At 37.3% G+C, this 15,968-nt stretch overlaps 1 protein-coding gene across 1 annotated transcript in view; it reads right to left on the bottom strand.

The window, feature by feature from the left end:
* LOC124161960 (dynein axonemal heavy chain 1-like) overlaps positions 1–15,968 on the bottom strand; it is a 347,859-nt gene that overhangs the window by 89,718 nt on the left and 242,173 nt on the right. The window contains exons 17-18 of the mRNA XM_046538240.1: positions 10,294–10,424; positions 4,386–4,491 (exon numbers count right to left, since the gene is read on the bottom strand). Coding sequence (XP_046394196.1) covers positions 4,386–4,491; positions 10,294–10,424 — 237 coding nt within the window. The remainder of the gene's footprint in view (positions 1–4,385; positions 4,492–10,293; positions 10,425–15,968) is intronic.

Genomic DNA, 15,968 nt, shown 5'->3' with positions numbered 1-15,968 from the left:
CATTTTTTTGTCAATTCCCATCGGTGATAATTCTTAAATACTTTCAACACGATATTTATATTTATTCGTGATGCAAGTTATCTTTTAAGTTGCTTACACACGATGTCTCTTTTAGAGAACATTAAACATTCTTCATAGTTCATATATTTTATTTTTAATATTTTTGCCTGCTTATGTTACGTTTATTTGCTGCAGCTATGGATTTAACGAGTTTTAAACTTTTTTTTGGAAGTTTAGAATTTAAAAAAATGTGTGTAGTCGATATACCTCAAGCGATTCATCGACATGGAAAAATCGAAACTTTTAAGTCAAATTAACGGGTAAATAGTGAAATTTGGGATGGATTTTATTTTTCGTCAGAATCCGGCGTTTTAAAGTTTAAAATGATACCTTATTTATCATTGTAAGTGCAGTATTAACGGAGCATATACGGAGTGACAGAATCGCGGGTATTCGCAACATGAGGAAATAATAAAAGGGCGGTTGAAGCTCCCAAATTCCTCCAGGTTTCATGATTGTAACTTACCAAGAGAATAAGAAGAATTAGAAGATGAATGTCACCTGAGTAAACAAATAAAATAACAAAATCAAAGGAAGATACGAGAAGCCTTCAAATGCGGTCTACCACACGTTTCATAGGACGGCGTATAAAAGATTCTTGGTGAGTTAAGTGATTCCAAGAGTTCGGAAACCTACACTAATGTAAATTAAAATCCCGTAAAGCAAAAGAAGATGCATTCTTTCAATTTCGTCTTAAATTTAAACTAATACCAGGTCCCTTATATTTGCCCTTGAATTACCCCGGTTTCAACGGTCAACCGTCATTATCAAGATGTTCAACACGGGCCTAGTAACTGTATATACCTACCTGTCTAAGTAATTGGGGAAAGAACATTTATGAGGTAAGGACTAGGGCGATCGAATAATTAAAATACAAAATCAAATTAAATGGGAAACAAGGCCAGAAGAAGCAGGGGAAGAGAGGGGGAGGTTTTGTGAGTGAAAATTTTTTAGGAAGAGCAACAGATAGCAAGCATTAATAATGATCAAGGCTGCACTGAGCTGCGAGGAGCATCAGATCGCAGAGGACATTTTTCAAGCAGTTAGCGTGGGTGTACGGCGATTAATGCTCGTTGCTGGGCCGGGTGTACTCGGAAAAACGCTCCTTTGCCGAACTTTACGATATGTTTTACGAGGGGAAGCTTAGAAAAACGGCCAGTTTATTACCAGGAGATATAAGTAATAGTATCACTCTCAATTCAAAGCAACAGTGCCAAACTTCAAAGCTTTAATTTAGTCCTAAAACTACACTAAAAAAAGTCGAAATATTTTGAATAGCATGTGTAGTTGAAAACAAGGTGAAATTTAAAAGGTTTACAAATTTCAATTGGAACAAGCAAAGAACGGTCGCAGATACCTTCATGCATGCACCTCAGATGTTCACTAAAATATTGAGGCCATCCCATACGATATAATCTCAGCACACATGATCCATGATTTACAAATAGCCAGACGAAATATAAAAGTGAAAGTTTCTTTTGATGTCAATTTAAATGGATAAGCATTACGGTATAGCACTTCAAAGGGTTGATTTATGATTGACAAACACTTTATTTACCAATTGGTAACATTTTAAGCTTCAATATACTATGCACGAGAGTCGTTCAATAAGTCTTTAGAAAAAGGTATAAAAATAATTATATTTGGTTAATTTTTTATATTTTTCATCATAGTCTTTTTTCAGCCATATGAATTTTTTTAGCATTTTTCCAACCATTATAATCCGTCTAAAAAGTATAATTTTGGGATTTCATCAAAATAGGCATTTGTTTAGGCGATGACTTCTTCCATATACAAAAACCTTTTCCGCAAAGCCATTTCTTCAACTTATGAAATGATAGTCACCGGGGCCAAATCTGTTGAATACGGTGAATTTTGTATTAATTGAAGCTTTAATTCTGTAATTTTGCCTATTGACTCTGAACAGGTGTGAAGCCGTGTATTGTCTTGTTGAAGGGAGACATTTTTCTGCTTTAAACGGGGGCGCTTATCTTGATTTCTACCATCACCCGGTCCTATAACGATATATAAGAATCTCCTATTATCGTCTTTCCCTTTTCCAATTCTCGATGCAGACAATTCCGCATAAATTCCAAAATATCGTAGATATGACTTGACCGGCCAATTTCAATATCTTCGCCTGCTTTGGGGCCCGATCATTATCAAAATTCCATTTTTTTAGCTGTTATTTTGCCTCTGTAATGCAGTGATGAATCCATATTTCATCAAAAGTTATGAATTGATGCGGAAAATCCTCAGGATTGCGAAGGAAAAGCGCTAAAACAGCCATTAAGTTGACCACACGATTACGTTTATTCTCCAATGTGAGAAAACGCGGCAGCGATTTCGCCGATATTTTTTAACACCCAAATTTTCGCGCAAAATTAAAGCACTTGTGCATTTCGATATGCCTGTGGCCTTACCTAAATCCTATATCGCGTGGCCTATTTCGCGCACTTTGACTCGTCTAGTTCTTAAAAACATATCGTGGGTTTTGTCAATTATTTTGAGTGGACACTTCCACAGAGCGTCCGGAACAATGTTCATTTTTTTGGATGTACGGCATAGTTTTAACTCATTTAATCAATTGCAAATAGTTTCAAACACAGGAGAAGATCTTCCATAAGCTTCATTCAAGTTAACTTTGATATCTGTCGGCGTTAACCTTTTCAAAAACAAGTGTTTGATCACCGCACAAAACTCAATTTTATCCATTTTTATAAACTAATGAAAGTTGTTCACTGCAATTGGCAACAACAATGAAAATATGGGAAGGATACAGCTGAAACTTTAACAGCTCACTAGTCACGAGTGCTATTTTATGTGAACATTAATTTTTGATACTAAGAGAGTAATTTCTAGGAGATTCTAAGGACTTATTGAACGGCTCTCATAGTAAGGAGTCAATAAATCTAAAAATATTTTAATATGAATAGCCCTTACTGAAATAAATCAGTTGCTCACGATTCCATATTGAAATCAAACATGGGGAAATTACACCCCGTTTATTTGTATTGGGAGTAAAATTCTAGATTTCCATGGCACATTCCATGGAGCGCTAGGTAAAAACGACTCGTCGGTTTGGCGTCGCGACGCCAGGTTTCTTTTCATCCATACATTTAATTCCTGACTTTCCTTCCTTCAGCACCTCCCGAAGAACATTGATCTAACATATATTAGAAAAACATTAGAAAATATTAGATGCAGCACAAAATCCTACTTCACTCTTTTTCTTACTCTTTCTTCTTTACAACTTGGTCCATATTAGATCACAAGTACTTGGATTTTATATAAATTGCATGATTCTCATGCCATTATATCGGAAGTTGATTTATTTAAGAATTCCAAGCATTGCATTTAAAATTCCATCGTCAAAATCATTCTATAATTAACACCACAAATGCAAATATCGGTTTGCATTTCAAAATTGACTCCTATACGGTTAAAAAGAGAGCAAGTTGACTTCTTTTACTATTACTCCTCTTGTACCCACGATTTTCCTTAATCAAATAAGCTATTTAGATATCTGCTGTCCATTAAATTAAACCTCTTAAATAGAATACTTACCAATCTCAGAAATACTTATTCTCCGGTACATGGTCCTAAATGTTTACATTTATTCGCTTGCCTGTTTCTAAAAAGATATTATCGAAGTCTTTGTGAAGATGTTTTTATCGAAGTCTCCCGGTATCATTCCAGTAGAGTAAATGTCATAAGCAATTTTCATACCAGAAAATGCTGCCAATTGTAATTGAAGGCTACTAACTCTAGAGTAAACTCGCTTATACCACAACTAAATTCAATACCTACACATATTAGGAGTTAACATGCCGTCCAAAACCCAGAGGACGCGCGTGAAATTGTCTCTCAATCTGAAAATAATTTGTTTTTAAAGGAAGTGATGCGTATTTGAATCATTAATGATAGCTTAATTTTAAGATGATGCTAAAATTAGCCAAAACATGAATAAAATACATGTACTCGTTTTCAATTATAAATATAAATTATTGGCAGAGATACTGCGTCAAACGTAAAACCTTGACATAAAATTTTTTATGATAATTCAGTCGAAAATTGGTTTTCCCGTAAGAAATAAATATAAAGTTTGGTGCATCTTTCCGATGGTGCATACTAATTTTGGATTTTCATTCTAGGTCCAAAATACCTATCGTATTCCCCTATGCCCTTTACCTATGCATTAGTTTGTGGAGACGATTCCCATGATATCACGGCACCCACGCCTCTAAACGATACAGAAATATGAACGCAGAATAACAAAAGGAGTGTAAAGAATGAGAGCGCAGTGGTGCGTCCTTCCTACTCACCTAAATCCCTTTGGGCGTCCGCAGCCATGGCTTCCGTCTCCGCCTTCACCGCCTTGGCCGCTTCCTCCTCCTTCTCGACACGCTCCCGCGTCGACTCGACGATGACCTGGCGAAAGAAAGAGAGGGGGGCGTTGGAAAAAGGTCAGCCAAGGGATCCGCTCTTTCTTTTTATCCCCTAAAAAATGATGGCCGTCTTCATGCGGTTTGATGGGACAAGCTTGAGGTTATTGCGACAGGAAGGGAAGGGTGAAAGAGAGGAAAAATGGACGGGCCAAACTGTCATCAAATTTAACGGCACGGAAGCTCATGGGCGTTATTAAAGATGGGGTGGGGAAGGACCGTAATGAACTTTTGAGAGCATCTCCTCCGCCAAAGGCGAAAATCCTCGGGCGATATTATTGCGCTGCGTGGGAAGAAAACATCTTTCCGAGTCTGCAAATTCGGACTTGTCTCGGCCAGAAATATTGGAAGAGGTGTCACATCCGCGCAGTTGACGCCTGGATGGAGACGAGGAAAGTAAGATTTCCATTAAAATCGGGCCCAGAATTCAAGAGAGGAAGCCTCAAGAGTAATATTTACCTGTGTGTATATGGGGGGAATCCGTGCGATGAAAGCAAGTTGGGCAGAAGCGTTGCCGTCGGCAAGGCAAGATGGCATTAGGGCATCAAAATGATACCAAATCTGGTTTCCTCCCAATGTATTCAAGGTAGGAAATTTGCAGACGGGGAGATACAAATGGCGACCTAATTTATGTACTGTTTGATACAGAACAAACCCATTTAATATAAAGAAAACCTCGCACCGAGTCATCGGAAAGCGACGAAAGGCATTTGCTGCTACACAAATATGATCAACCTATCATAAACAACGTGCAATTTACAAAAAAGAGAAGGGTGGTACATGAGTGGATGTTGTGGTGGAAACTTAAAGATACAGACGGCACCGATTATACGTAGGCAGAGAGAGAAAAATAGTCTCCTACTGAGCTTGGGTTTCACAATTAATTATAATTAATTATATATATAAGAGTAAAAATAAATATATTGGAAATAAAATGGGGATTACAAGAAGTAGTATAACGTAGCAGGCGGCAAAGACATTTGAAAAAAACATTATGGTTGTACAGTCTGTGTAACGCTTCCGGAAGAAAGCCCTGCTATGGTGAAGAAATTGGTTAAATTTAGGCGGTCATTTCTATAGTTTTGAATTTATATCATCCATCAAGTTTTAGGAACTGAGAAAACAGATGAATAATTATTATTAGGTGAACGCAGTTTATTGATTGAAAAGCTTACTTAGGAAAATATGAATAACGAAGGGGCGCAATCCAAAGATTTTTTCAAAATAAAATCAGCTTATTTTGAAATATATTTAGATTATTTAGACTTTTGTAAAGAAATCAATCAATGATATGAGAAGCTGAGCATTAAGATCAACGCAATGGTTCCATAGCGTGACTTGTGATTCATACGCTTAGAATTATGAAAAGCCCTTAAATTACGCTATTGCAGGAAGAAATCAGGGAATGGGCAATAACCATTGGATGGATATGAAACTAATACATGAACAGAATGGTAAACAAGAAAACTGAGTCCGTTGATTGGTACGAATTTTACGAGTTCGTTGATGAAATTAGGAGCGGAGTAAATGTTTAGTGAAAAACGCGAAGAAATGGTGCCCCAGTATAATGCAGAAAAAGCATGCCGGCATTTATTTTTATTGTCATATATTTCCTACGCATACCATCTACCCATTGGAATTGAGAAAGAATTACGGCTCGAATATTTGCGCTGAGCCATGGAAATGCAAAGATCCGAATCGATATAAAATACTGGGTCCCCGAACGCATGTGACGGCCCGGGCTGAGTCCGAAACCAAAATAACGCTCTGCCAGCGAAAAAATGAGACATGTCTCTTCAACCTGGATATTACTGAGCTAGCTATTAAGCTTTCTTGCTCCGTAAATAATTTTTTTTGACTCTTGACAAACCTAAAAAAGTTTATGTTTCAAGCAAGATTTGCGCCTCGCACCGTCCAAGGCAAATTTTATTTTATTCAAAATGTGAACGTAAGGGGAAAACGTAGCCCAATACTTCCAATGCCGACAATAAAGAAAGAACACCACGACTTGCCCTCCGCTAAAGGTTAATGCTTCACGTTATACATTTTATGGATCAGTAAGATAATTTTAAACGTCATAGTGGAATATAAAGCAGAATCATGAACGAACACAGAGTATGTTCTTGTATAATAAATAGTACTATGAAATCAATGCTTGAGAGAAAAACAGTGGATATCTTAGAAACAAATAATATAAAATCACGGATTACCATGAGTTATATTGTTACTTTACAGTTATAAGCCTGACTCTTGGGGGAGCGTGGGTGATCAGTGGGTAGAGTGGGCTGTTAATCAGAGGCACCCGGGATAAAAATCTCTGTACAGATATTCCCAATTATTATCTATACTATGAAATTTATTAGATATAACATGATGAATATCTTGGTATAGAGATGGACTTACTCGCTCTATATTTTTAACTAGTACACAGATTTTTTCTGGCCAAGGTAGATCTGGATTGTGACACGCTTATTCAACTCTTCACTTCATTTCCTTAATATTATTAGTATTTCCGAGATAAAGTCTAAAAAATAATAGGATTCAAAAGACCACATATGGGTAGCTACTCTACGAGTCTCTGACGTAAAACACATACACAGAGGAAGCTCAATAATTCATAAACGAACACAAAGTACGTTCCCGCATAATAAATAGTGCTATGAAGGCAATTCTTGAGAAAAACAGTGGATATCTTAAAAGCAAATACATAAAATCACGGATTACTGTCAGTTATACGCCCCCACCCGAAGTATTCATCCAGCAATATATGTCACACTAATTTTATGGCAAAACAATCATATAGGATGCAAAGCAAAAATTCTTACGAGGGCTGTAAGAATACCTTGACTGAAATCATAAAACAGAACTTAATACATATGGAAGTTACATTCTTGAATTCACTAGTAAGTACTTTCCTCCCTAAAACGCTTCTTTGTGATTCCCCTCAATTCTTTCGTCATATTTGTCTGGATATCAGGAATCACTGCACTGTGCCGTCTTCTCACCCAAAGAGAGCCCCCGCCATCCAAACATACGTTAGTATCCTTCGACGTGAAAGATTTATTCACTAACATTCCAATTTCCGAGGCTGTTAAAATAGCAGAAGAAACACTGAGGAAAGCCGGAGCCGATCCACCCTTCCTCGACGAAGGGAAGAAAATTTAATTATTGAGAAAGCGGACAAAGGCAACGCAGTTGTTGTGATGGGCAAAGTTGAGTACGCGAAAAAGTGCAACGATTTCATTGAGAACAACCCTGTAGTGGAACTACCTAATGACCCAACATACAAATTTCAGAAGTTGCTGAAAAAAGCCCTAAATTCTGCCCCAAGTATCATTAAAACAAATGAGATGTACAAAGTAACAGTGATGAACCCGCAGGCACCAAGATTTTTTGGTCTTCCAAAGTTACACAAAACAAACATTCCAATCAGACCCGTAGTCTCAAGTGTTGCTGCACCATCAAGAAAACTAGCCTCCCACCTCAATTCAATCTTCAGAGAATTCACCGGATTCAAGCCAAGATACGGGGTGAATAACTCAACTGCACTGTGCCGTCTTCTCACCCAAAGAGAGCCCCCGCCATCCAAACATACGTTAGTATCCTTCGACGTGAAAGATTTATTCACTAACATTCCAATTTCCGAGGCTGTTAAAATAGCAGAAGAAACACTGAGGAAAGCCGGAGCCGATCCACCCTTCCTCGACGATTTTGTGAAATTGCTGACAGTGTGTGTGGAAGAGAATTATTTTAAATTTAATAACAAATTCTACAGACAGAAAGAAGGTTTGGCAATGGGGTCTCCGCTATCGCCGCTTTTAGCGGAACTATATATGGACAAGTTTGAAGAAAAAATTTTCAGTGAAGATTCAGTGAACACCAATTTTATCCATTGCTGGTACAGGTACGTTGACGATGTGTTTGCCATATGGACTGGTACTATGAGGCAACTGGACATATTTTTGAATAAACTGAATACACAAGCCAAAAACATAAAGTTCTCATGTGAAAAAGGATCCAACCATAGTATCAACTTTCTCGATATCACTATTTCAACCTCGGAAAAAGGATACGACTTCAAAATCTACAGGAAAGAGACTACCACCGACCATGTCATCCCCTCCGACTCCCGCCACCACCCCTCTCATAAGCTAGCCGCCTTTCATGCCATGTTAAACAGAGCGCTCAACATCCCCCTATCTGCCGAGAACCTCGCCATGGAAATCAAAACCATCAAAAACATTGCAGTTAAAAACAGATACGAAGAAAGTGTAATAGATAAATTGTTAAGGAAGAAATACTCCCTCCGGGCACAGAAAATGATATACCATTCATCCATTCATAATGAGCATAAGAAACGCTGGTGCAAACTGAGTTATTATGGAAATATTTCACAGGCAACCGCAAACCTTTTTTCCCAGAGAAGACTTTAAAATAGCATATTATAACACATCTAATTTAAGGGCGTTATTATGCAATACAAAAGATAAAATTGACTTAAATGATAGAAGTGGCATTTACAGACTCAAGTGCAGTGACTGTGAGACCTATTACATAGGCCAGACTGGACGTTCGTTCCGAGTAAGAGCAGAGGAACATGGAAGGCATTTGAGAAACGGGGAATTAGAAAAATCGCATTTTGCGAAACATCTATGGGAGAGTGACCACAGGAGCAATTTTGTTCCGGAAATTCTCCACCTTGAGGGAAAGGGAAGAAGGATGGACTGCTTGGAGGAGTTGGAGATAAGGAAGCATATAAAAAATGGAATTTTAGCAAATGAAAATATTTTTGTAAACTATTCCCCGCTCTTGGAGATTCCCCTGAAGCTGAGTGACGCTCCAACCCCAACGCAACCCTCCCCTACCAACGTAATAGCAACCAGATAAACAAGAACAAAATAACTGTTATTATAACGGATTCTGTACCTGATGATGTCGCCTCTGCGACGAAACCGGTCGTATTAATTAAATCGTGTGGAAAAGTACAATAACGTTTTATTATTAAGAATGGATTTTCACAAAGTAAAGCCAGAAACAATCAAGTTTATCAGGAATCGTCTCCAAACTTCTACTTTTCCAAGGTTTTATGAAGTTACGGAACCAGAAGAAGTTAGTGAGTAGTGTGGGTGGGGAAGAACAGAGATCGAGTATTTGGCAAAAAAAATCACAAGTTTTCGGGGCTGAATTTAATAGGCTTTTCGGTCGTCAATTCTCAGGCGAGGAAAAAAAATTCGTAACAACGCGATACATTTTCAACTTTTCAATCAAAGCTTGTAACGTGGTCCAGCTGATATCCCTCAGTCTTAAGCAAGCTCTCTGATCGTCGGACGTCGATTTACCCGAACCGTAGCGTTGCTTTTTGCCGACGTAGAATGACGTCTAGGACGCTCTTCGCCTTCAATCGACCAACAGCCAGCTTCAACACGTCCATAACACTTGAAAAATGTCGTACCTTTTATAGAAACGCCACAGTAAGCCGTCTTAAGCATAATAACAGTTTTGCTCACAGGTTTCTTAGTTATACGTATAATTTCACAGCAACACTGCTGGTTCGAGTTACTCATTTTGAAATCCGCGAAACGAAGAAGAGCCATACTTCACAAACAAACGCATAGTTAAACAACTGATAATGATAATTTCAGCCAAAAGGCTGAACGGAAATCAGCTGACCTCTACAAACATCACGATATCAGGTGAATTAGAACTAACTGGGCCCACGCAATCCCAACAGTATACGTTTTTCGAACAGCCCTCGTATAGTAATGACCAGTGAACTTCGTGTACTAACCGTATCGTCAGCAATTTTGGAGAGCATGGTTTCCACCTCCACAGTGGCTGCATGCAGTTGTGGTTTCATCTCCTCCAGCTCGGTACGCAGGTGTCCAACTTCCACGGCCGTCGTTGCCAATTTGTCGAGTCCTGAAAGAAGGGAGGACATTTATAGATTAAGCGCCGACACATTATGTTCATTGCTACTGACATTGGCATAAAGGGGTAAATATTTGGCCGCCACCACACATAGCGTTAATTAAAGTCAGGAGGAAGGTAACTGATTAAAGTCTTAATTTTAGAAATTTATTTTGCAGTCTCCAATAGTTTTTTGCAAATAATTTGCAATATCTAAAGACAATGCAGCTTTACATCCCCTAAACCTTTTAAAACATATAAATAGATCAAGTAATTAAGCAGTGAAAAAGGATATGTACCCTATGGGAATACCTTTAAATGCTATAAGTACTTTTAAATACCATTAATATCTTGATCTATCAGACGATCAAGTTGTTATATCACAAGATTATGAAGATATGGAATATTTGACAAGAAAAACAATAGAAGAATGCCTAAAATAGAGACATAGAAGAATATGTGCATTGTAGTTATTCAGCAGGGTCTAATTCTATAAGGATAACAACAACAAAAGAACAGTGAAGAGTATAAATAGCCAGGAATGCAATTCGCAGAAAACAAAAGGCCAATCAGGGAACGATTCAGTAAAGGAAAAAAGGCAAATACCTTTTTGAGTAAGTTATTATGATTACAGAAAATATTAAATGAAAATAAAAAGAAAATATAAAATAAGATAGTGAAAGCAAGAGTAACTTACAGCTATGAAGAATGGCTATACACGAAAAAGTCATAGAAACCTACAATTGAGAACGGAAATAGACTTCCGGTCAAGAGTCGGCAAATCAAAAAAAGGAAGAATAAGGAATATAAGGATCAGGGAAATAATGAAAATAAGTGACACGATAGGAAACGAAATGAAAACTAAAGCAGTTGAAGAAGTATGAGCACGTGCTACCAAACGGAAACGAAAGACTTCCGAAAAAATGCTGCAATGGAACCCGAAGAAAGACGTCGGAGAGGCAGGCTGTATGAAAAACTGGTCATATTGGGTGTAGACAGAAATGGCTGAAATAGGATGGAAGACTTCAGGAAGGGTAGGAAGGCATGGGGATTGGGAATCGGAAACTGTTATTAACCGATACAATCAGACATACTTATGCAATACCTTGACTACGCCGCAAGGCGACGAAAAATAATTTCAAATATTGGAGAACACTACATGCCTACAACCTACAGTTACAACTCTTAATGAATGTCCCGTAATGCTACGATGAAGACGCCTGAAGCCGATAAATTTGACTTTGCCTTGCTTACAACAATATAAGTTGACTTAATTTGGTGTTTAAAACTCGGAGATATACGTTTCATATCAGATATACGTTATGAAATTAATTGATTTTTGCCCATAAATTTGATTTCCCTGCCACGTTAAAACTTGTCTCCAAGTCTGAAGCGCCACCCAATGACAAATACACCTTCCATAATGGATATTAACTTAGATATCCATGGAATAAACAATGAAAGTAAGCAACAAAATAATCTTAAGTTTTGGAGTAAGTACATTTCTCAGTATCCTGTTTACATGGATGGAGAATTTTAAATTGTATTATGGAGTTATAGAGGGTTTCAAAAACTAAACAAAGCTTTTCATAGATATAAAAATCTACGCCAAAGGCTTTACGAATATATTGATATCGAAAATAGCATTTTATATGAGATATCACAGCCAACCAAATAAATGAAAGGTGCACTCAAATACTTCATTGTTTGACTGAATGAATTTTTCAATAACTTATTTACGATTTTTTAAAATTGAAATTTTGATTGAGAACTCTTTGACGCTATTATTTTTAGGGAAAAAAACATATCCAGGATAAAAAATCGCACCGACATTTAGAGGAAAGATTCAATCGGCGCAGAGCACTTCACGTAAATAACTCACTTCCTCAAGGAATACTACCAGCGATAGAGGATAAACTGTGGAGAAAGGAGAGATAAACTGTGCTCGGCGCAACAAGTGGATATACGAAAAGGAAGTTATTAAAACGACTATTTGGAATTTGAGGTCACTCGAATGATCGTCGCGAAAAGGGTAACTGGGGCGTTAAATGCGGCGGATGAAAATGCGACTGCCTTCAGGAGAAATTAAGGAGTTATGATAGCAATGGATGCACACAAGAGAATAATTCCATCAGCTCTCATCGGAATTTAGTGCTATAGTTTACAGTTATAGTACACTCAATTTATGGGGACAAAAAAAGGAGCAAAACATTCATGAGATTGGGGGGCAATGCAAAAAACCAGAAGTTAAGATTTCATAAAATCGTCAGAAGATGATAAACAAATAGTCATTCTAGTTTAAGATATATTTCATTAGCGAGGTAGTTTTTGAAAAGTTATTTTCAAGCTTACGGTTGGCCAATACATAATAAACCTGGTCATAAATCATCGCATAATAAATTACTATTAGTAGTAGGCGATTAAGCTCAGGGAAAACCCAAGGTAAAAATATCATTGAAGAGGGGACAGATACCAGGTAACTCTCCCAAGCAGATAACAAAATCTCTTTAAATAAAGATTCCGAACTAAGAGTGTATTACTGCTGAGATGAATGATAGCCAAAGTAAAGGTTGGCTAAGAACACATTTGGAAGGCTTCAATTGTTTATTTTTCCATGCAATCAGCGAGCTCGCTCACAGTGAAGTATGCATATAATTATTATGAACACTCGATTATATACTACGAGTGGCTTTGGAATATTGGTTCTATAATTATTTGTAGACTAATAACCCCATGCAGATTTCAGGAGCTGTAAGGGAATGTATTATACTGGATGGCTAAAAGGAAGCTGCTAAATGGGGAGAAAAATAGCAGGGACAAGGAACATCCGGGATCCAAGTTAGTTCACAGTGTAACTAGCGCACGGGCACACGCATTAACACGGATCAAAATATCACCTAGAACTTTAATTAGAATGGGGATAGTTTAATATCCAAATGAAGCAGAAAACTTCATTATTTTTCACTTGAAATGATAGGAGAAATAAAAATATCCCCTTCAAAATACTTACTCGCACAGCCAAATTTTCCTTTTGCATAAAGAAAAACGACAGAGATGACAGAAACTATGAATGGAAATAAATACTCATTGCATCCACAAAAGTTTTCCATTGGGTGGAAAAATGATGCCGACATTAATTAATTAGTAATGATTCATAATTAATTGATAATTTTAATTTTGTATGATTTAGGCTATTGGCAGACGGCTACGTTTAGTATGAGACTTTAATAAAACCTGAAACTTCAATAGAGCACAAAAAATTCTTAGGAACGAGTTATGGGTAATTACATTTTTAAAGAGCAGTTGCAGCCCCGCGCCGACAGGACGGGCAGTTATGGTTCACATTTGGAAGGATTTGCCATTGAGAGGGAGAGATGACGGCGGCGGGTGTGGAGGGTATGGAGCTTAGAGAAGAAATCATTGCAAAACCTTTCTTAAATTTGCAATTAGAAATTTTAAGAAGAGTAGGTGCCATGGCAGTGAGGATACCAGCAGATTTAAAATTTCCACGGCTAATTTACGAGCATACGTCAATTGGTCCTAGAAAAAAGGTATCACAGAAAAGAGAATCTAACTCAGTTTTCTACGCAATTAAAGGATAATAATGTGGAAGAAATACATGAGAGATCGAGGTTTTTCCATTGCTTGAAGAAAGAAGGGGATTCAAAATACAATGAGGAATTCAGAATGGATCTAGAAAAAATGTGCAATTGAAGAAAGAATGGAAATCACTCCCTTTCCCAGAATATACGGTCATGAATGTAAAATTAAGTTTCCTAAACCGGCAGAAAGCATAAACAAAACACCTCCTCCAGTCCAAATAAAGGTATGCGTTCCTTGAAATCGTAAAATGTAAGCTGACGCAGCAGAATTTTAAAAAAGTTACGAGAATTACTTACAGTAAAATTATTTCTCTTGTTTTACTCTTCGACATGCTAACTAGCATTAACTAACTTGTAATAAATGAAATAAACAAATCATCTTGAAGGATGAAATGTGACTCCAGGTTACTACATACTATAAGGCAAGATCAAAGTCTTCGCCACATTATCATAATCGGCGATTCAGCCGAAAATACAAAAATGACACAAAGCATGATAAGATAAAAATATCAATTAGTATCAATGAAGAGAAAAATAATATTTATCCACGGATAATGATAAGTAGTGGTAAGATGCGGAAGAAAATTGGCGTACGCGTAGACTGAACTACTTTTATGGAACTACGACGATAATAGTTCGTTTAATATCGCTGGGGACAACCTTTTTCAAAGCAATACCTACATGTCGGAAAGGATGCGAGTGGTAAACACGATCGTTCTTAAAGCACCCATCCCAAAATTTTTCCAATGCATCATTCCAAGATCGCGCGCTAAATTAGTGAACTCTTCTGTGCAAGATGATTCTCGGTTTTGATGACATAGTATCGGATGACTCACATATTTCACCCAATAGCCGCTTAAGGTAGTAAGAGCGGCATCGGCTGAAGTCAAGTGATGTACTCGGTTTACCTATTTTTTTAAGCAAAAGAGTAATGCAAACGTCAAAAATGATTTTTTGAAAGGTATTTACAGTAGTCGACTTGACTAGTTTTTACACTTCTTCGAGCCTATGCACACTGAACTGTTGTTGACACACCTTGACTAAATATTAACCTTGACTTTATCTAAGAGGTCAGTCCTAAATGAATATATTTATTTATAAACAAAAGATATGTAAGGTATATCTAAAAGCCGAGACACTAAATCCATTTGCGTAATTTAGGCGAAGTCGATGTAGCGGTTTTCGTTTTGCGATGTTGGTACCAGAAATCCCCAGCCGATGCAACAGAGCAGACGCTGCGCCGGCGGCCATCTTGCCAGTTTCAGGCAGTTTTTCGCAAATATCTTTCTTATTTTATCATGACATTATATTTTCCCGCACATATTTCGATTCGTCATCAAATTTGCTTCTAATGAATGCCGTCACAGTATTGTCTTGTTACAAACGGCTTCGCTAGCTCGGAAAACCGTATTTCTCCATTAGAGCTCAGGTTAAATTACCATAATTTTAACGTCAAATATTTCAAAAAAGGGGACACGGGAATCCCTTTTTCTTTGGATCATTGAAAAATCGTCTTTTTAAGAATATGTGTACATACTTTCATCAAATTATTGCAACTTTTCTTAAGGCACTCTTACTACCTTAACAATGAATCGTTTTTAGAAAACATTAACATTTCTATACAGCTCCAAAAATATCCATTCATTCTAAATACACACGCAAATATTCAAACTTGGAAATAAAAATTCTCGTTAATGAGTATACATTTGTTTAAAGAAATCTTATTGAGTGCTTAGATCTGAGGAATTCAACCGCGCCGGTTGGCAACAGTACAGAGATCTCAAGCAACAGATTGAAACCATCAGGTGAATGGACCAATTCATTCCGTTAGTCATCAGATACCTATCATGACCCCGCCATTATCAAAGATTGATAGGTTTGAAATAGGATGTTAAACAAGATAGCGTTCCCGGAGAGCTACGGAAGAATTTTTTCATGGGTTCTCAATCGGGTC

The sequence above is a fragment of the Ischnura elegans genome, chromosome 7, assembly GCF_921293095.1.
Source record: "Ischnura elegans chromosome 7, ioIscEleg1.1, whole genome shotgun sequence".
NCBI classification, from domain to species: Eukaryota; Metazoa; Arthropoda; class Insecta; order Odonata; family Coenagrionidae; genus Ischnura; species Ischnura elegans.
The sequence above is the reverse complement of the archived record's forward strand: the minus strand, read 5'-3'. Positions and strand labels throughout refer to the sequence as shown.